Source organism: Panicum virgatum, chromosome 1N (assembly GCF_016808335.1).
Source record: "Panicum virgatum strain AP13 chromosome 1N, P.virgatum_v5, whole genome shotgun sequence".
Classification (NCBI taxonomy): Eukaryota; Viridiplantae; Streptophyta; class Magnoliopsida; order Poales; family Poaceae; genus Panicum; species Panicum virgatum.
The window spans coordinates 3,409,664-3,432,075 of NC_053145.1; the positions used below are offsets into that span (position 1 = coordinate 3,409,664).

At 46.0% G+C, this 22,412-nt stretch overlaps 2 protein-coding genes, 1 long non-coding RNA gene and 1 pseudogene across 3 annotated transcripts; 2 read left to right on the forward strand and 2 right to left on the reverse strand.

Moving 5' to 3' along the window:
* The first annotated feature begins 476 nt into the window (after positions 1–476).
* LOC120654624 lies at positions 477–3,038 on the forward strand (annotated as a pseudogene).
* LOC120654621 (cycloartenol synthase-like) lies at positions 2,884–11,703 on the reverse strand. Its single transcript, XM_039932199.1, has 18 exons — positions 11,146–11,703; positions 9,658–9,843; positions 9,267–9,356; positions 8,995–9,189; positions 8,816–8,900; positions 8,291–8,457; positions 7,151–7,339; positions 6,315–6,428; positions 6,028–6,150; positions 5,824–5,946; positions 5,480–5,578; positions 5,133–5,189; positions 4,844–4,890; positions 4,623–4,766; positions 4,354–4,531; positions 3,857–3,937; positions 3,679–3,762; positions 2,884–3,360 (listed from the first exon to the last, which is right to left on the reverse strand). The coding sequence occupies exons 1-18, from the start codon at positions 11,701–11,703 to the stop codon at positions 3,241–3,243; spliced, it is 2,640 nt and encodes an 879-aa protein (XP_039788133.1). The 3' UTR covers positions 2,884–3,240.
* A 686-nt stretch (positions 11,704–12,389) lies between these two features.
* On the reverse strand, positions 12,390–13,589 carry LOC120654625. Its single transcript, XR_005667127.1, has 2 exons — positions 13,150–13,589; positions 12,390–13,043 (listed from the first exon to the last, which is right to left on the reverse strand). It is a non-coding gene; the product is annotated as an uncharacterized LOC120654625 (long non-coding RNA).
* Positions 13,590–21,196: 7,607 nt separating this feature from the next.
* On the forward strand, positions 21,197–21,862 carry LOC120654304. Its single transcript, XM_039931807.1, has one exon. The coding sequence runs from the start codon at positions 21,197–21,199 to the stop codon at positions 21,860–21,862; it is 666 nt and encodes a 221-aa protein (XP_039787741.1).
* The last annotated feature ends 550 nt before the right edge of the window (positions 21,863–22,412 follow it).

Below are 22,412 nucleotides of genomic sequence, written 5' to 3' on the forward strand. Positions count from 1 at the left end.
TCGCGATGGTTAATCGCGATCCAACTGGGCCCCGTCTTTGAACGTCTGATCATTTGTCGCTCAGATTGGCGAAACGAAAACCGACGCAGGTACTTCTGCAAAGTACACCATACTAGTGAAGTTCCCGTCAAAACAGCCCCAAATTTGGATTGGGATCCAATTTCTAGGTTGTTTTTAGGCGTCCGATCAGTCCCGTGTGGCTCGGATCGAGCAAGTGAAATCCCGGTAGGGTATTCTTATAAAATACACCCTACAAGTGAATTGCCATCAAAACACACCAAATTGTATCGCCATTCTTAATCGTGATCCAACTTTTTTTTCCTCTAATATGCAGAAGAGCTGCGCATCATTGTATTAAGTAGGAGAGAAATTTTTTTTACAGACCTAACGCCAAGTTTAGGCCCGGCAGGAACAAAGGCGTGCCGTTGAACAGAGAAGAAACAACGGACTAAAACTAGTAGAGCCTGCTCTTATCTAAGACAACTTGCCGGGCTGGGAGCGAGGCGGGGGAAAGAAGCAGCGGCAGTTTTGCGAAAAGGTCAAGGACCATGGGAAAAAGACAACAGCGGCGGCGCCACTACAACTACCAGCGAGCGCAGCCTCCCCCAGCTCACTGCTGCCAGCCGCCGGGCCCCGGCGTGGGCAGGCAACAACTCGCACTATAACTAACACCCGCAAGCGCAGGCGCGCAGCAGCTTCCACCAAGCTTCCAGAACAAAAGACTCCGCCGCCGGGGCGCAGCCCACGATCCATGGCTTCCGGTGACGAGCACCGCGGGGAGGGGGACGACTACGGCGACGCGGCCACCATGGGGGCGCTGCGGCAGCTGTACGCGGGGTACGCCTGGGCGGACGTGGCGTCGCTCGAGCCGGCTGCCGCGGCCGGCCGCGCCGTGCGCGTGCGCGGCGCGTGGTGTTCCTGGTGCTGCGGCAGGGGGCGGCCACCGTGCAGTGCGTGGTGGCCGGCGGCGGGACGGCGCGGTTCGCGGCCGGGCTGCGCCGGGAGTCCGTGGTGGACGTGGCCGGCGTCGTGTCGCTGCCCCGGGAGCCCGTCCGCGGCACCACCCACCAGGTGCTCGACGTTTTGACCCATCTCGATTGGCGTCTCTGTTTCTTGCGCCGCCGATCTCACGTCTGCCCGTCGCCCGTGTTGAACAACAGCTCGTGGAGATCCAAGTGGAGAAGCTCCACTGCATCAGCAGGGCCGTCTCCAACCTCCCGATCAGCGTCGAGGACGCCGCGCGGAGCGAGGAAGACGTCGCAAGAGCCAAAGCCGTAAGCTCCTGGTTTTGCAGCTCACACGCATCGACATTGCACAATCCTTGGTAACCTTTCAAATTCTCTACTATGTGCACAATGGATTCACTGCAAAAGCATGCATGCCACATGTATTCACGCAGGCAGGGGAGCAGCTCGTTCATGTCGGGCAGGACAGGCGGCTGGACTACCGGGTGATCGACCTCCGCACCGCCGCCAACCAGGCCATCTTCCGCGTCCAGTGCCAAGTCGAAAACGTAAGTTCTTGCCATTTCATGGGTCAAAAACATGGAGTCCAATCCTAATCTTTCGTCACAAAATCTGAAGAACACATAAAAAAGAGGTGTAATTCTGACACCACTGGTGAGTGTTTGCAAACGGCGTGCAATCTTCAGGCAGATGCCGCTGTCGGAAGGGTTCGTGGGCATCCACACGCCGAAGCTGATCGGCGGGTCGAGCGAGGGCGGCGCGGCGGTGTTCAAGCTGGACTACAACGGGCAGCCGGCGTGCCTGGCGCAGTCGCCGCAGCTGCACAAGCAGATGGCTGTGTGCGGCGGGTTCGAGCGCGTGTTCGAGGTCGGCCCCGTGTTCAGGGCCGAGGGCTCCGACACCCACCGCCACCTCTGCGAGTTCGTCGGCCTCGACGTCGAGATGGTGCTCCGGGACCACTACTCCGAGGTGAGGGCTCGTCGTCTCCACAGTCGAATGGTTTGGCTCCATAGACACATGAGCACATTGTTCTTCTCTTTCTTGTGGCAGGTGTGCGAGGTCGTTGACAGGCTGTTCGTCGCCATGTTTGATCACCTGAACAAGAACTGCGCCAGGGAGCTGGAGGCCATCCAGAGGCAGTACCCCTTCAAACCGTTGAAGGCAAGCTTCGCATCATGCTGTCGGATCCAGTCTGAGACGGGATCGATTTCGGATTCTAATCGATCGTCGTGCTGATGCTTGCAGTACTTGGAGACGACGCTGCGCCTCGACTACGACCAAGGCATCCGAATGCTGCAGGAAGCCGGGGTCCACGTGGACCCCATGGGAGACCTCAACACGTAAGCCGAGAAGAAGCTGGGTGAGCTTGTTCGAGACAAGTGAGCCTCCCTGGAGCCCTGCCAGAGATTCAGCGTTGCGTGCTTGATCTGGGATTCTGGGTAGAATGAGAGACTGATTTGGGCGTGTGTTTTCAACAGGTACGACACGGAGTTCTACATGCTCTGCCGGTACCCGTCGGCGGCGAGGCCGTTCTACACCATGCCCTGCTCCGACGACCCGCGCTACAGCTGCTCCTTCGACGTCTTCGTCCGCGGCGAGGAGATCATCTCCGGGGCGCAGAGGGTGCACGCCCCCGAGCTCCTGGTGGCGCAGGCGGAGGCGCGGGGCATCGACGTCCGCACCATCGCCGCCTACATCGACTCGTTCCGGTCCGGCGCGCCGCCGCACGGAGGGTTCGTCGTCGGGCTGGAGCGGGTGGTGATGCTCTTCTGCGGCCTCGGCAACATCAGGAAGACGTCGCTCTTCCCGCGCGACCCCAGGAGGCTAGCGCCATGACGAGGACGGGACGGCGCTGACGGCTCGCCCTGTGCTCTGACAGAGATCCCCCGTGCATGATGGGACTTGGGACGCACATAAATAAGCTTTCATGTATGTTTTTAGGGATTGGACTGCTTCTGCTTCTCCCAACATTGCTCAGGATATTGCAAGAACTGTGTCCAGACTTGCCTAAAAAGTGTCCACCGTGCAACTCCAGGTACGGAGCAACAGAACCTATCAACTGACCTGAATCTAGCTACATTATTAACCACATTGAATATACATTATTAGGATTAGGAAGGCAGCCCCTAAACGTAACGTAGCTAATTATTCGAACTACTAAACTCACCGAAGCTGATTCACGAGACAGACCTCCCATTCAAGCAAGTAGCTAGCCAGCAAGACAGTCCTCCGCGTGGCAAGGTAGAGCGACAACACAGAACCATTCAGTGGGGCACTACTGCTTGCCAGCGCCCAGGACTCGGCACCGGTACTCTCCCAGAGCCCAAATTGGGAAGATGTTCCTGTACTGGGAGTAACTGATCATGCAGTTCTTGTTGAAGACTCCAATGATCTCCTGCATTATTTTCAGCAAAAAGTTATTCAGCGTCTAAGAAAGGAAGTAATCAATAGTGGGTTGAAAGGAATAACTGAGATCCATGCAAACAGCGTTTTATCCTGGTCAGTAAACAAAATTTAAGATACCTCGAACAATCTGATGTTCACGTATCCAAAAAAAAGAGAGGAGATTATAAGCTGCCAATCAGGACACCAGCAACATATATATCTAGAATATTCCAACCATTTTGCACCTTGAGCAAAGTTTCATATTGATGGCATATGAGATGGAACGATGCATCAGTGTTAGTATTTCTGTAGATCGATTGTAACTTACTTGCTGAGGAAATTCTCCGTCTTCTGATTGCAAGTTGATCAAAACCCTCGCTGCTCGGTGTAGAGGTGTTGGATCTCTCTCAGCCTGTATGGATGAGATTTAAGATTTACGTACCATTCGGAATGTGCAAATTGTATCAGAGTATCAAAAGCCACAAGCTAAACAAAACAATGCAGACCTGTCCTGCACCAATCAGTGACAGCATGGCCCAACCAGTGTTCACTGCATGAGCTCGCTTGCCTTTGAGATTGGTGTAAACCTGAACGAGTGCAAGTTAAAAGATGTTTAGTGCAAAGGTCTTTCCAATTTCCAAGAAGGCAAGAATTATCACTGCACCCCATTGTTTTTTACTCACTAGCAGGTTAAGCATTCCAAGAAGGCAAGGGCAAGAATTATCAACTGCTACTTGTGCCGAACAATTCAGATAAATAATGTGCAAATATTAAACAGGTTTTATCTGGGCTTAGTGTCCAATGATGATTAATTACGTAATTATGGTACATTAAATATTCAAATCCAAGACCAGGTCGCACTAAAATCTTTAGTATAGTACACAGATGACGAAATTTGGAATTGACATACATAATGCAGCAAGCAGAATTGCAAGTATATCCAGGATACTGGTAATGGTCAAGTGCTGTTAAATTCTAAAGAAACTGCTAGAAGTGAATTTACTTGGTCTTGAGACGACAAATAGCTTTCTCCCCAACCACCGGAAGGAAGCTCTTTTGATAACAGAAATTCACACGCCTTTCTGATTGCAGGACTGTTCTCAAATGTCCTACCAGCAGCAACTAATCCCTTCACACCGAACCAAGTGCCGTAGGTGAAACAAACAGCCCAAGAGCCATACCTGTTGGGAAACATTGGATCAAGTAGAGAACAATGTAGAGCTATTTGGAGGCACCTTATAGAATAATATACAATTTCTGTTAAATACTGACCATGAGCCGTCGCTTTTCTGAATACTCTCGATGAAACTAGCAGCTTTGCTGATACAGTAGTCAACCTCTTTCCTGCGGTGCCCAGGGTAGAGCTTTCTGAATGATGTCAGGGCCTGAATCGCTGCTGATGTACATTCAACATACCTGCCAAACGAGTATTATATTTTTTCCAGTTTGTTTTAAACATAAAAATAAGCACAAGAAAAGTTATTGCATCTTACGGGTAATCAATCACAATGTCCCCAAAGGTCTCAGCAGGATTAATAAGCTGAATAATTTAAGAAAGAATGTCAATATAGATGAAACGTGAAGATTCGATGAACGATGAATATTCTACTTTCCAAATGAAATGTCTTATTAACCTGTATTTTATTCAATGGCAAACTGAAATAACTAAGAAATTTACTAGTGTTCTGATTAAATTGGCAATTGGAACTATATGATTCCAGTTACTAGGTTAACTTTCCATTTCAGATGAGAGTACGGTGACCCAAAATGGTTAGCACCTACCTCCAGCCAGGCATAAGACCTTGTGAGCTCATATGTCGCAAAACCACCATTATCATTCTGTAAAGGTTAACACAAACTTATGATACATGGTCCCTCCAACAGAAAAATGCATGTGACTAATTCAAATCACAGATACATAAAACAATGGAATCAAAGAGAAACTGCTAAAACCATAGTTTGATTTTAGTGTTCGATATGATATTTAAACAAGATACAAGGCGCTGCTTCCCTTTCAAGGAGTCTTGTTTTCCATAAAATAAACATTTTTTACAAGTTCACATTGACTATTTCATAAAAAACTCATTCAACAGCAACAATTAAGAGTAAAAAAAATCAAAGGTACTTACCATGTAAGACATCAGACAGCTGACAGCATCATAAAATCTATTATCTTCCAGCGATTCACCAACAATTTCAGGAGATATCTTTGATAACAATAATGAGGCCTGGAGTAAAGGAAAACAAAACATTAGATACTTAAGTCAAATAATTATGACAAGATACTGGAACATATATGATAAGGAACAAAACTAAGCCTCATCACAAGTGAGAGCTAAAAATACCCATATAGTTTGGCAACAGTGAAAAACTTGAGATGCTGAAAGAATAAAGAAAAATGTAGATCTCAAAAGGGAAAAAATTCAAACTTATAAAGTATTTTCTTATTGGTATTTCTGATGATCTAACTGACCTTCAGTCCCTCTGCAGTGCAGTCTGATATAGGCCAACCATGATCAGCAGTAGAGAATGGCCATGCACCTTTAGATGTGTGGCGGTACCAGTCATCCAGATTTCCAGGGCAGTCGTCACGAACCTTTCATAATAAATAGCCTTATCAGTACTGTAAATGGATCTGATGTTGAACCATATGGATGAAAATGCATGTTGAGTGTACCTGTGAATTCTTAATGTAGTCGTGTGCTAGTTTAAGGGTGGGACCAAACTCTTCAATAAGGTTGGTAGCCACAATGGCTTGAACTGTGAAAGCTGTATCCCAAAGCTGGCTGCCATTATAACCCTACAGTGGAAAGATTCGACCGGATTGAAGATACCAAAACAATTTGTCAATCCCATTAAGAGACAGTTAAGTATTTTATGTTGACAAGTTTGCTGCTGCGGTAGCTACCTAATGGAAAGTTAATGAGGTAAAAGGAAATGGGGCACAAAACAAGCAATAATCACCTGCATCTTCATGCCATCTTCAGCAAGCCACAAGTAATCATAGACTCGCGGAATGTGGAGCTTGAATGCCTCTGAGTTTGGATCTTCAATCCAGCAAGCAAGCATATTTAATACCTGCATACGATTTCTTGCAGTGATCAGTTGAACAACATCAAGAAATAATCAAGAAATGTTATACTAATCCAATATTGAAGGTATACACTGCTGAAACATTTCATAAACTATGAGCACATCATCAAATTTGCAGAAGTCAATTAAGTCAATAGAAGTGGCAGACAGAGTCAGAAATACACTATGCTCATGGCTGAGGAATCCAACTCATACATCAAGGCACTAACAGAAGGATTCTGATTTTGTTAACATTACAAAAATGTTGGAAATGAAAGAGAAAGAAAAGAAGTTCCACAATATGAAATTTAATGCTTATTCAAGTAGTATCTTGTTTGGCATAATCCTATGCTGTTCCAAAGGACTGTAGATTGCACGTACTGGATACTATTAGCAACATCACAAGTACTTGGCAGAATACATGTTTCACCAAATACATCACAAGTACTTTGCAGAATACTAAAAGCTGAAAGTTAAAGGAAGCACTGAAATCGCAAGTGCCTCAGCTTTTCTTCTAATTGGAGAGCAAAAATAAAAAAATTATACTAAAGTTGCCAGCACATTGCCTTGTGATGCAACAAAGTTCCTCTGATGCTCGCAGTAAGAATAGGACAAAAGAAGACTCCACTTTCTTTTGTAAAGGTTCAACGATCAAATTTTTCTCGAACACGCAGGAGAGCTGCGTATCATTGTATTGATTCAACGATCAATCATAGTCCTCAATTTACCTTGTTTACAGGACCAATGCAAATGTACCGAGTGTTCTCATCTTCATAGTGAACATGCTCCATGACAGTTTCCAAAGCTTTTTCTCTCAATTTGCTCCCAGGCCAATGCAACATAACTGGTTCAACAAATTTATGGAGTGTAGCCCATAAGACATCTTGAACAAATGGGTGTGGATAGTATAGATCTTCCTGCAGCACAAGGATATAAAAACTCTTTCAGACAGAACAATCATACGGACTTCTCACAGACAAAGGAAGACAAACATAAAAGTCCATATAAGCTTCCGTAAGTAAGCAACTTTTCAAATAGCACATCACTTGCCAATTAATGATTGCTATGGACAAAAGGGACTTCAACACAAATTTGTGTGAAACTGTGAAAGATGGATCCTAAACTTACTACAGATCTAGATCACTTGGCCCATTGGTGGTGATAAGTCGTTCTCCCTCCATTTGAAATTATAAGACTTATTTTGTTTTGTTAAGCCTTCGAAAAAAATATTCTAGTAATAAATAATTTTTTGTGACACAAAATTGATATCACTAAATTTTGTATTAAAAAACTTATGATTATGCTGTTGTACCATAGAAATTAAATATTAGTATAGTAATATTGGTCAAAGCCTTGTCCGAATGAAATCAAATACGCATTGTAAAAGAATGGAGTAAGTAATACATGCTCACAGTTTACAAATAACTGTGAAGTTTGATTTTACTACTCAAAGTAAACAGAGGGACTAAGGAGTATTTACTCCAGCAAGAATTGCAGAAGAGTCTTCCAGTTATGAGAATACATGGAAAGAAATCTCTTCCGAGAGAAAAAATAAACTTTTTTAAGCTTCTTGACAGCTTATATATTTAATACTGAGTTATGAGTACGAATCAAAGCCACAGTCTGCCAGAGAGATTGCTGATAAAGTATTATTTAGCACTTGCATGGTTACCACGAGGTTTTGTCAGCAGCAAAACATACTCTTTTGGCAGTGGGATTTCTGAACAAGTAAGGACAACCTTGGCCTCACAAGATCAACTTGGGGACTAGTAGACAACTTCATGGCACCTCATGCAATGAACTTGTGCCACAAATTGGCCCATATGTATCAATTCCTATAAGAAGGGTTAAGCATAAAGTTAACAAACCTTAGCACATTGATTGCGGGCCTTGTCCCAATCAATCTCGCTGTAAGGGTCTTTGTAGAGTTCCTTTCTTAATTCCAACACAAGTGGCGTGATTCGGCCGACAAACCTCTTCCCGTAAATGTAACACATTGGCAAATACACCATTCGGCAATGACACCACATCCTCCCTGCAAGACATTGTAACCCGTAATAGAGAATCAGCAAGAGACAACATAACAACCAAAAATAGACTACTGTTCAGAATGCGGCAATGCAAAGTAATTCAACCTATTAAAAATGAAAAATGGCCGATTTACAAATGAAAAGAATTATGATATAAGATCTATGGTCATTGTACTATTCAATTCTGGTCAAATAATTTTTTGTGAAATCTTTTGGATTGACTGTTTGCAGTGTATACAACCTTTTGGATTGAAGTACCCCTGGACTCTAGCAAACAGTATCAACTACCTCTTAGTGATAGAATGTATACATATACACCTATAAAACACTGGAGTTACATACATGTATAAAAAGAAAGCAGACCTGGATGAAATGGCAGGATATATGGTAGCAGCCATACTTCTGGTGGCACTGGGTTGTTACCAGACCATTCAAACACACCAATTACCTTAAATAAGCCAGGGAATTAGAAGGAATTATACGGATCCAAGAAGATGGAGGCAGCTCATAAATAAATAAATAAATAAGAGTAAATACACTACCGAGAGCCAAAACTTTCCCCATGATGTTATAAATGTTGCTCCACCATGGTCTAAAATCCAGTTTCGACCTTTCTCCATGGCTCCATCTCCACTATCCGGTCCCTCTCCAAGCAATCTCAAAATAACATATGTCAGTGCTGAGCCAAACATGGTGCTTGGACCCTCTATATGCAAGCCCCAGCCGCCATCTTCATTCTACACTTGCATTGGTAAAAATTAGCAGATTACATTTAGCCGCCACAGGGTTAACAGATTTAGAAATGAATCCTTGCCTGATGATTATAAAGATATCGGCGGATCTCTTTCTGGTGTTCTGATGACAAGACAGTGTTTAGTGCTCCAGTCACATACAATGCAATGATCTGGGTGAAGGATAATACGCAATTATTAGCTTTCATATAGACCAAAAAACATGAAACATATTTTTCCTCATAATCTAAAATGAGATGTTTGCCTGTTCCTATTTTAGGAGGTAACCAAATTGGCAATCGCATTCAGTCTTAAAAGAAATTGGTGCTCACATAGAAATAGAGACTCAGCAAGTGAGAAAGAAGAATAGATGCTCCTAACCATATGGCAAGATTAAATGCATTTTATTTGTAGAAATGCATATCCGAGTGTGTAAGAAAGTTCAACATATCGTGGCAGAGTTCAAGGAAGTACCAAGCCTGGCATAAGGAACATAGGGCCACCATAGTCCCCAGGCCAGTGTCCATCATGTGCCTGGAGAGTAGAACAACGGCTGATTGCCCTTTTCAAAGTAGTTGCTACGGCTTCCTCCGTAACATCTTCATGCTCATCCAGCTTGATTGCTGGAAGGTCCAGGTTAAGAGGATTTTCTTTAGCGAACTGCAGTATGTAAAAGAGAAGATATGTTTCAAATTTACAGGGAAGTGGATCACTGAAAAGGGACTGCAGAAGAGAACATTTCTTAAGATTACAGAAAACCTGAGTGCAGACTGAATTAATTGACAAAGCAATGCTCCATGTTAACCCTTTCACATAGTACTAATATTTTCATGGAGACACTGAAAAAGGTAGCTGCAGTAAAGAGACCAAGCAAAGCTGATACTGTAGAACATTTAACTGCAGTGAGTCAAATAGAACAAATGTTATATGTCTACACTCTACAGGGAAGTGGAACAAAAGAGAAACATCAGAAGAAAGCATGTCTTCTATGTTTACAGGGAACACTGAACGCAGACTCAATTACATAATTCAAAACCCTCAGCGCTCCTTTTTTAGTCATTTTGCATGGTACAGGAATATTACCAAGGGTGGTGAAAGGTTTCTGTAAGTAAAAGAAACAAATCCGAGCAAGCGCCCTCCATACAACCATGTGATGTGTGACGTTACATATGGTTGCAAATTGCAAACTGAACAACGCCACACATTTAAAAGGTACCCAATGTAAAGTTAGCTAAAAGGAGCACTCCCCCGACTGAGACATGAAGGCAATGATACTTGTCTGCAACCTGCAAGCTGCAAGAACCCGTCCTGGCACACATACCGCATTAAAATCATCGATAATCCCAAGAACACAAGTCTACGCACCGCATTGAAAGCTAGCGGAAGTTAAGGGATACGTACTGTCCCGTCAGCCCCAAGAGAATCTGCCAACGCAATCTCCGCAGCCTTTTCTAGTCAAGGCCGTGTTTGATTTTCTATAGCATAGCACAATTCCCGAGAAAGAGATCTCAGGAGTACTAAACGAAATTTATTTGCAAAACCTTTTCACGACGAATCTAATGACAGTAATTAATCGATAATTGACCACAGTGATGCTACAGTAACCATCCTCTAATCGTGCGGTCGAATCATTAGGTTCGTCTCGCGAAGTAGAGCAATGTTGTGGAGTTAGTTTTGTAAATTGACTTTATTTAGTACCCCTAATTGTTGGTCAAAATTTTTATGCTACTTGTGCTAGACGCAACCAAACAGCGCCCAGCGCCCAAACGCACGGCGGAGCCCCACCACACCACGACACCGCTCGCCCGATTGGCCGCCGGTCGACGGGTGACACGGGTCGAGACGGCGACATGCACGCGGCCGCGGCAGCCAGCCGCAGCCGCGCGAGCGCGGAGGCGGCCCCAACGACGGCCGGCGCGGATCGCAGCCATTGCTAGTGGTAGCGGGCCATCGGTTACGCACCTGCAGGCGCATGAGGAGGTCGGCGCTGTGCTTGAGGTCGTGCCTCCGCTCGACGAAGGCCCGGCGCGCGGCGTCGACGGCGGGGTCGGGCTCGGCGGCGGCGTCGAACTCCCAGACCTGGCGGCCGACGTAGCCGTTCTTCGTGCGCAGCCAGGGGTCCCGGCCCCCGTCCGCGATCTTCAGCCGCCACATCTCCTCCTCCTCCTCCCCCGCGCAATGCAGCAGTGCCGGCGGCGAAGGGGCGGCGCGAGATCCCGATCCGCGGCCCTCCTTCCTCGCGCGTGGCTCCCCGCTCCGGCTGCCCGGCTCGTGACGGCGAGGGGACAGGCTGGCCGGAGCAGCGCAGTGGAGGGGGGTTTGGGTGGGGTTTACGGACGCCAGGCCAGGGAGCGAGCAGAGCTGGGTGGGTGGGGGGCTGCCGTTTTCTTGTTTGGATCCGCCGGCCCGAGCGGCGTGGCGGATCGTGGTGGGTGGGCCTGCCGGCCGTGGGGCCAGGGGGTGCTCGTGGAGGGGCCCACGTATCGCCGTGCGACTAGTTCGCGACCGTTGTCGCCGCATGGCACCCACCCGCGCGTCTGGGCATCCCAACTGGAACTCTCCCGTCCACTCGGGCGAGCGAGAGGTTGATGCCGCCACGCTCAAAATATTAGGAGATCTGTTCCGCGACGTCATGCCAAAGCACTCAATTGTCAAGTAGTGTGGACAGGCTTCCCACTACGAGTATATTTTTATTTATTATAACTCAAACTGTTTTATATTTGATCGAATTTACAAGAAAAGTCATAATATTTTCAATATCAAACAAAGAATAATTAGAATATTATAAATATATAGTTTTATAATTTACTTATTTAATTTTTTAAATGCGGATATTTTTCTCTATAAATTTGATTAAACTTACAATACTTTAACTTAGGATAAAGTAAAATATCTTCAGAGCCAGAGGGATATATTTAATACTCATCAATTTTTCATTATAATTATAACACTACTTCAGGCAAGACTATTTGATAAGTAAAGCATCTTTAGTATGAAACTAAAATATATTAATAGAGTAATTGTTCAAAGATTTGCCATTGTGAAATAAAAGACGCAATGGATAGAGGGGAACCCGCTCCCGTGTCATGAAGTAAGGGTACTGTTGCCATCTAATAATGATGATTGAGAAATAATATAATGCACATCAATTATTTTTGTCGACATATTTCTTGTTATAGCTAGATGGACGATAATACAACCATGCATGCAATTGCTGTCTTTTGTTCTAGCTTGACATGTGGTTCAAAATTTATACAGATTACATTAACTGACAGAACACTATTTTCAGTGTATCAACATGCTCTACAGCACTTCAACTCGGATATTCCATAGGTTTTCAGAAGAGTAATCAAATCTCAAATCTTGGCACTGCGGCAATCTTGATAGAAGCTTATGATCTGAAATCTTTCGAGAATAACAATAACAACAAAGTAAAACTACGAATCTTCATCCTCCAATTTCCTTCATTCTTTCTTCGAATCTGGTAAGTTAAAAAGAAAAGGAAAAATTTTATAAGAACTGCATTGTTATATTCAGAATCAAAACATGTGCTGAATTATAGTTTAAGTTCATCTAACTAACTAATCTGTTATATTCAGTATGCAGTCAACTATGCTATATGATCCAACTAACTAATTTGTCAGAACAATAGGAATGTTCATATCGAGTTTTCATCAGCGGAGATTTCAATCAACAGAAAAAGATATTGTTGCAAGGAAAATTAAACGGGAAATCAAACACGGAACGAAGATCCTGAGAGCATGGGCCACCCTTTTGCTACTGCTTTTGGCAGATGCAGCTCCTCTGCGCCTTGCCACTAGATCCAGGGATTAAGATAATTGCTTGCGCTAGTTGTTCATCTGAGCCGGAGACAACACATGTCAACCATTCCGTGCAGAATTTGTTCAGCGAAGATAGTTTAGGAAAAAAAACAGTAGAGCCGAGGGGAAGGAGGTGCTGGCGTACCTGGTGCTCGCTTCATGGCAGTCCTCGGCGCCGCCGGCCTCGGCAAGGGTGGAGTCGAGGGCGGAAGGGCTACTGGTCCTGCTGGGATAGGTTCCCTCCTTCTCGGATGCAGATGGCGAGGCCATCGACTGCACCATCGATGCCTTCGAGGAGCGCCAAGGAGGAGAGGGAGAGTAGCACGGCGTCGGCGGGCGGGCCTGAGCCACTTGAGCCACGGAGGCGGCGGTGGCGCCGCGAAGGATTTGGGAGTGAGAGAGACGTGAGATGAGGCTGCGGGTTCTTGCGGGTCCTTGCGGACCTCCACTCTCGTCCGCGGGTTTGGCTGGCGAGTTAACATAGATCCGCAAACAGATAGCAGCTGGATCGCATCGGTCGCAAACTGCAATTTTGCGGGGCGGCTATGCGGGTTCATTTAAAAACCCGCCCCGGCTGCAACCAGATTATTGGTAGTCGGTACAGCGAACTGTAAAAAAAGATCTCACGTCATTCATATGTACTTAGTATATTGCAGTATTTGGGATACGCGAAAAAGCGAATCCCAGGATGCGTGTCACAAAAATTACTCGAGGCCTCGTTTAGTTGCTGTGTAAAATTGTAAAAATAGATTTTTTGCACATTTAAAATATTAAATATAGACTAATCACAAAACTAATTACAAAACTCGTCTGTAAACTACGATACGAATCTAATGAGTCTAATTAATTCATCATTAGAGCATGTGTACTGTAGTAATTATTGTAGCAATTTAGTATCTAATCGTAGCATAATTAGACTCATTCGATTCGTCTCGTAATTTACAAGCAAACTATACAATTTATTTTTTATTTTATTTTGATTTAATACTCCATGCATATAAAATTCTATTTCGATGTGATAGATATGAGATTTTGAATTTCGAAACTAAACAAGGCCTCGGAATATGAGTTTGACTAAGGGTCGTGACCCACTTTAATTTGGCTCGAATACTGGCTTTGTTTAGATCCCAAAATTTTACACCAAAAAACATCACATCGAATATTTGGACAAATGCATAGAGTACTAAATAAAATCTATTTGTAAAATTTTTTACACGGATGGGTTGTAAATCGTGAGATGAATCTAATAAATCTACTTAATCCATAATTTGCAACAATAATGCTACAGTAACCAACCGCTAATTATGAATTAATCATGAATTAATTAGACTCATTAGATTCGTCTCGCGATTTACAATCCATCTGTGCAAAAAAATTTATAAATAAACTTTATTTAGTGCTCCAAAATAGTAAAATTCTCTTACAAAAATTTACGCCAAAAAATCTAAACACATTCACTACTGTATAAACAACGCCACGGACAGCTAGATGTCTATATCGTTATAAGACCTACGGCTACTGATTTGTCCTCTCATCATTAATTATAAGATTAGACCCCACAACAGCTGAGGCAACTTTTAAACCAATGCAGGGAAACTACTGTGAAAACAAATCTTGTAGTTTCATATTTTGAGAAATGTCAAAATGGTTTCTGATAAATTCACTTGTATATACTTCTTGTGGTGCATAAAACGTAATTATTTCTCCATGAGAAACTAATAAAGCTTTTACATTTTTTGAAATAAAATCCCAGGAACTTTAAATTCGACCCACACACCACAACTTCTCTTTGAAGAAAAGAAAACACTAGTTTTTCAAAAAAAAAATAAAAGAAAAAACTAAAACCTGGAAATTCAGTGGCCCTCAACTTGGGGTCGAATGGAATGCTGTGGAGAAACATGGACATCAGCAACAGCAGAAATCTCGCTGTCGAGAGCTCCTCGTGGAAAATGCGCGGATTAATTGAAGAGAAGCTCCAACCATCCAGAGATCGATCGATGTGTGGTCCATAATTACTGGTACAGAGAGAAAGGTTGCTTTCTCGTGCTCCCCTGTCGAACCCACGCGCTGATGTCTGATGCCCCCGCCTCCGCCATGCCGGCGTCGTCGATCGCAAGCAGAGAGAATTGTTTGGTGACGAGAGCGTCGAGAAATTTCTACACGCTTTAAGCGAATCAAATCATTTTATTGCTTTCATGTATGAGGGTAGGGCTGGAAACGAGCCGAGCCGAGCCGAGCCCGGCTCGGCTCGGCTCGGCTCGGCACGGCAAGTGAACGAGTCGAGCTCGGCTCGGCTCGCTATTTTTGCGAGCCAAAAAATCAGGATCGGCTCGGCTCGGTGGAGGCTCGTGAGCCACACTAAACAATGTGAACTAAACTCAAAATAAATTAATTTACTTTTTTTGAATGATAACAATAATTATGTGGCATATATTTCTTATGTACATACAAATTGCTATGTTATGTGTATAAATATTAATTTATACCACTAATGATGAAGAATTAATTCATCAATCATCGTGAAATTATTCTTAAACTATATTGGGTCAAGCTCGCGAGCCGGCTCGCGAGCCTGAACGAGCCGGCTCGGCTCGGCTCGCTATTTTTGCGAGCCAAAAAATCTGGCTCGGCTCGGCTCGTTTGAGGCTCGCGAGCTGCTCCGAGCCGAGCCGAGCCGTTCCGAGCCCGAGCCGAGCTACGAGCCACGAGCTAATTTTCCAGCCCTATATGAGGGTGTGTTTAGATTATATTGGCAAAAAAAAATTGAAAGATAATCTTGCTAATTTGGAGTATTAAATAAAATCTATTTATAAATTTTTTTGTACAGATGGGTTGTAAATCGCGAGATGAATTTAATGAGCCTAATTAATTCATGATTAATCTATGATTAATGGATGGTTACTGTAGCATCACTGTTGCAAATTATGGATTAAGTAGGCTCATTAGATCGTCTCGCGATTTACAACCCATTCATGCAAAAGGTTTATAAATAGACTTTATTTAGTACCGCATGTATGTGTCCAAATATTTGATGTGATGTTTTTTGGGAAAAAAATTTGGGATCTAAACTGACCCTGAATGAGGGAGAAAAGTTGGTTTCCCATTGGGGGCAGCTGTAAAGGTCAGACCTTTGCTGACCCTGAAGTTCAGAATTCAGATAGGCATAGCGAGCTTATATATGGATCGGAGAGGATCAGAGGTTATGGACACGTCTGTCCTATCCTCTTGGAATGTGATGGGATCTTGCCCATAATCCGAACATCAAGGAGATAAAGCAAATAAAAAAAAGAGTGTATCCAGTGCGAGTGCTCCCACGTTATGTGGGGTCTGGGGAAGGGCCACGGGTGTTATCTAGCAGTCTTACCCTTGCAGTGCAAGGAGGCTGGTTCGAACCCAGGCTGCCAGGCCACAAGTGGAAAGCTCTACCACTGCGCCAGGCACGCCCTTCAGATAAAGCAAATATCGTAGTAAATTTTTCTTTTAACTATAGTCAAAGTCTGAATAACTCATAAACTATCATTTGATTCATTTTACCCCAAACTATTCTTTTTGGTTCAAATCACTACTACAATAATCTTTTGAGGCGGTTGAAAAACTTTTTAGAGGTGAGCAGACGGTTGAAAAATATTTTCAGAGGTAGGCAAGCGCAACCGGCTCTAAACAAACGCCTCTGTAAATGAAGCATTTTCAGAGACTATTGCATGTCCGCCTCTGTTAATCGTACAACAAAACCAACAAAAAGGGATGAGCTCGTCGAGCCCATCACGAGCCCGTCGAGCCCATCTGTGCTGTCGCCGTCGCCTGTCGCGGCTGCCCCTGCCCCCCTGCCGCCGCCGCCGTCACCGTGTGTGCCGCTTGCCGCGCGGAGCCGCTTCCTCCTCCTCCCTCCAGACCCGCAAATCTGGCGACCCCAGGGCGGGCGGGCTGTGCTGCCGACGGGCCTCGAGCTCCGCCGCGGACAGGCAGCCTGTGCGCGGCAGCAGAGGCCCCTCCTCTCCGCTCCTCCCCTGCCGGCGAGTCATGGCCGGATCCGCGTGCGGCGGCCATGGCGTGGAGCGGTGCAGGAGGGGATCGAGGGAGGGGGAAAGAAGGAGTGCAGGGAGTTAGGATTTGGCTCTCTGCCAGCAACCAGGCTCATATGAATTTTTATTGGGCTCGGTATATTAACCGAGACGGGGCTCATATAAGTGAACCACCTCAAAAAATAGGAGTAATAACAGAGGCGGTCATTTTAATGGTGATCGCCTCGGTTAATAAATTTTGAGAGACGGTTTTTTAACCGCCTCAGTAAGAAATGACTGTCTCGGTTGATGCTGTGCATTAACAGATGCTGCTATTTTTTTGGCCGCCTTGGAGGGGTTTTCAAAAGGCCTTTGTTAATGTTTTTTTGTAGTAGTGGATTACCCCCCTAATATAATTTTTCTTTTTCATTTCTTAATGCATAGGTGAAGTTTTAAGTTGAAACTTTACAAGATGGTAGTACACATCATAACACATGTTAGAAAAAATATATCATAATTGTTTATCATTATTTTGATAGATTCGGATATTTGATAATACATTGATCATTGGAGTTCAAAACTATATGAAAAATTATAACAATTTTTTTAATATGCATTACAAAATTTAAAATTAAATTCAACTTGTGTATGGAGAAACAAAAAAGATAAATTGTATTATAGGGTAAAATAAACTAAATGGCATAGTTTAAGGTGTAAATTAAATCAAGTTATAATTTAGGAGGGTATTCAGACTTTGGCTATTCTTGAAATGGATCAACCTGAAAAAGAACAACGACGACTCAAATATTCAGATAGCGAACACAGTGATGGCAGCAAACATGTATGGACACTGCTGTTTAATTCTTGCATAGTAAGGGTACATACACATATACTTCAGACTGATAAAACTGAGCCTCCTTTTACATCAACATCCATGTCATGGAAGACATGGCTGACTGCCCTAGAAAGACATAGCAATAATCAATCTGAATTTTTTTTTCTTTGACTACACCAATAAAAGCTCTGCAAGTATAAATTTCTATGCAATGGCATCTAGATCGTGGTGTCTACTCAAAAGTTTGAGAAGTTTGGTGGTTTATATAGATTATATTGTGGCAATGATATTTGCTCAGTTTGCAGTTTAGTTTAGTTGTATTGAGCTCCAGTTATAATCATGGTGGCATGCTTTGAAGTTGGAGGTTTAGGTGGTCCTCCTAGACATTACTAGCAGCTCTCCTTGCCATCCTCTTCTCTGCTGCAGCCATGTATTCCTACATGGACAATCGTCCTGCAAGCTTCCATCCACGTGCCAGAGAATTTTCTGGTTCTAGGTATCAAACCTTTATTGTGCTCCTTTGGCCGCCATCGGATGCCGACGCCATGGACAAAGATGTGCATCGCCGTTGGCACGAGTCTTTCCTGCCGAGCACCCGCACCGACTCCGGCGAGCCACGCCTTCTCCGCTTCTACATGGGCGAGTTCAATGGCTTCGCCGCCGAGCTCGAGGCGGTAGCCAAGAAGCCGGGGTTCCTGCTCGCGTTCCCGGAACACGCGCCTTATTATCAAGTGGAACATTTACACCGGCACCAGGGAGGGAGGCGCCTCAGGTGCTAGAGGAGAGCTGTTGGAGGTGCAAAGATTTCGCTCGCATGGATGATGATTATTGTAAGTTGATCAGCTTCTTTGCAATAAAATAAAATAAAAATTAGTCAATCTTCATTGAATTATTATTTGTAGTGGCCAGTTCAATAGTTGCGGTCATGTGTGCAACCCAGTTTTTAGTTGCGGGAAATAGTGATAGTAGTAGTTGTTGTTTTAACGAGGTATAATAGGTGTTCAATCCATACGATCCGGTAGTACTGTGGTTTTTAGACACTGTAACTCGGTACTTGTGAGAATCGAGATGAACTTAGATCCCGTTTGCTAGGTTCGGCTGGCTTGTCAGCTAACCAGCAAGTACTGTTTTTCTCTCACACCAAATCAGCACCAGCCACCAGCCACATGCCAATCAGTAGTATTTTTTTTTCTCATAACAAATCAGCACCAACCATCAGTCACAAGTTATAGAAAAGCCTGCCATGCATACATTTGTGTTAGAGAACATTGTAATATCTGATAATCTTCTCATGCATACATTTGTGTTAGAGAACATTGTAATATCTGATAATCTTCTCTGTTTGCTTCTTTTTCTGTACCAGTTAATCAACTTTCCTTTTGATTATCAGATTTTAATTCTGAATATACAGATCACTATCAGATTTCTGTATCTGGTTTCTTCAACCATGGCGGATGAGGGCAAGTAAAAGAGCGGCGGGCGATGCGATGCTCCGATGTTGGTTTTAAACAATGACGAAGTGCACGACGACTTGGGTGCACCGAACCCCGGTTGCCCGGTGCCATGGCTCTCCCTCTCCGACTGTCTTGGAATGGATCACCGGTAAATGTCAGCGAGAGTACCTCCTCGTCCAAGCAAGGGATATGGACCATGTAGACATACGCGGAAGGGCTGCCGGCGCCGGGAATGTGCGCGGCGGGGCTGGCGGTGTCGCCCCGCATGGCGCTGGCCAGTAGGATGAAAGCAGGAGCAGAAAGATCTCGTACCGACCGACACCGTATCCCATATATACCGGCCATATACCATATTTTGGGTATATTTTCAGGAAGAAACGAGAATAGGAAAAAAAAATAAAATTCAGGAAAACAGTTGGGAGCAGGAACCGAATCAGTTGAGGCATTCTCCCATTCTCCCGACCGATTTAACTGATCCCGTATTAATACGGGAAGTTCCTGTCGGGAATCCTGTTTTTCTTTTTTGTTTGTAGACATGCGCAACACAAAAGCACCAAAACATTAATGGTGCGGCCCATCATCTAAGGTGCCTGCAGTTTGGCGAGGTGGTACTAAAATGCACTGATGCTGCTCAACTGCTCCGTGGCAGCGTTGCTGGCTGCCTGGCTTGTTGCCACCCACCACGCAAGGGCTAAGGACGCGGCCCACAATGGCTCAAGCATTCACGAAGGAGCACAGAGCTGAGAGTAGCAGGTTTGATAATTTTTCTTCCCTTTATTTTCCTTTTATTATCTTTTTACAATTCATTCCTTTCATTTTTCATGTATAAGTTATGCATAGTTGTAACTATTTTGTTGAGATAAATGTTTGAAGCGGTAACACGCGGCGGTGTCCCCGTTTTGAGTTTTCGATTCCCAATCGTAATCGGCTTGTTCCCAATCGAATTATTCTGTTTCCGATATCCCGTAATATCAGTTTCGTATTCCCGTCCGCCCTTCCCGTTCCCGCACCCGTTTCCCGCCAAAATATATGGTTGCGGTAATGGTTAAGATATTTTTTTGACCATTCCCGGCAGTTTTCATCCTTACTGGCCGGTGGCCGCGGGCACGGATGACGGCCGGAAGATGTTGGCTGCCGCCATGGAGCACAACGTGACAAGAGGAGGTGCGCGTTCCAGGGTGGAGGAGGCCGTGGGTGTGGCATTAGCGGAGTGTGCTGCAACGTCGCCACCGCCGGTCGTCGGCGATGGGCACGAGAGCGAACGCTAGAGGTGGACGCTATTTCATTTACCGTCCACCTGAGGTATTGTGAACCGTTGGATTGGAATTCCGCGGACACGATTCGATGTGTTGAAGCCAGGCAATAGCGTTACTGGGCCAAGCCGAGGCCCAGCTAGTTTGAGCCCATCATTCTTTCGTTGAGGCCGCGTCCAGAAATTTGGTCCGCACGGCGCTCGCGCTCGTCGTTGACTCCACGCGAGGTGCTTCGCGTCCGTAGCGGCGTGGCAGCGGCTGGCAAGTCGGCCGTGGAGGAGAGACCGGCATGGCAGGCCGTCGACCGGGGCGTTGCCGACGCGCTCGTCGCCGCCACTTACGTATACGCGCTTCACTAGATACGTGTGTATCTTCGCCCAGGCGGCACAGCTCCGATTTGCTAGCTAAAAAAAATGTCGGTTTTTCCGATCCGATGCACGATGCAATCGCGTCCGAATCCGAACCGTGCAGCAACGGGTTAACTTTCCTTTTCCGAAACGAACTCGACATCCATACGGTCAGCCCAATATAAGTTACCTGCAGCACACCACGATCCATCCTTCCACACGCCATCACGCACCATCTCTGGGTAGTAACGCCGGTCGCGTGCATCACAAACAACCACGTACGCCGTCTGGCTCCTTCAACCATGGCCGACGGCCTGATCTCGAACAGCGCGGCGGCGGGCGGCGGCGCTCAACAACGCCTGTTCGAGGGTCCCGATCAGCAGGAGCAGTTCGACGAAGCGATCCGGGTGTTAGACCCACAAGGGCACCACGACCTGGTAGATCGGGTATTCCTGGTCCTCGAGCAGGGCGAGTTCGTTGATGCGATGCCGGTTTTCACATACGACGGCGAGCACGACCCGGTGCTCGTCGAGTTTCGTAGTCTGCTCACTGGAGCTGCCAGTCGGATGCTGGACGCCGGCTACAGCGCGCACGACACTTTCCAGGTCCTCCATCTGCTGGTGCTCATGGCCGCACGGGAGGCGGCGGGCTTTCTCGACCACGAGTCGCCGGCGGGGTCGCAGCCCGGCAGCGGCGGCGGCTTCGGAGCGGTCCGCCCGGCGCCCGCCGCCGCGGTGGCTCGCCTGGAGAAGCGAACGTTCCACGCCGGAGGAAACGGCGGCGGCATCACAGAGTGTAGCATCTGTTTGCGGGGTTTCGTGGACGGCGAGGAGGTCAGCGTGATGCCGTGTCCTCTGCGCGGGCACGAGTTCCATCCCGAGTGCATCACCAAGTGGCTGGGGATCAGCAGTACGTGCCCTCTCTGCCGCCATGGACTTGCCCCTCCTGCTGCTGCATCGATGGTCTGATCAAGTTATTCAAGAATCTACGACGCTTGCTGTTGGGCCAACGGTGGAGCGAATGTGAGGCCCACAGAATGGGCCCCGGCGCCCGGTCCTGAAGGTAGCGTAGCGTGTGAGTCTCGTGGAGTTGTGGTCGCCTGCGCGCGATGTCTGATCCTGCTTCCAGTTTTCCAATCTCTCTCCCCGGTCAAATGTAAGTACATTCGGCGCGCCGAATGTGGAGTTGTGGTCGCCTGCGCGCGATGTCTTTCGTGCCCCGGTTTTGAGCAGGTGCCGCTGTAGAACGCAGCAGCCGCGTCGCCGCCGCGAGCCCGGACTACCGGAACCTCACGCGTGACTCGGCCGTGCCGCGACCATGGAGCGCCATGGACTGTGCACGCGCATAACACAGCGCCAGCTACCAAAAAGCCGAGCCTTGAAATCACAGCCGCTACCTCACCGTAGCGAGCTATGTTTTGCTCCGTGCATGATCATCAAGCCATCTTGGCCTCGCCACTCGCACCTCTGCGCCGTCCATTCTTTTGGGCGATGACGTCGACGGCCACGAGCATGAGGA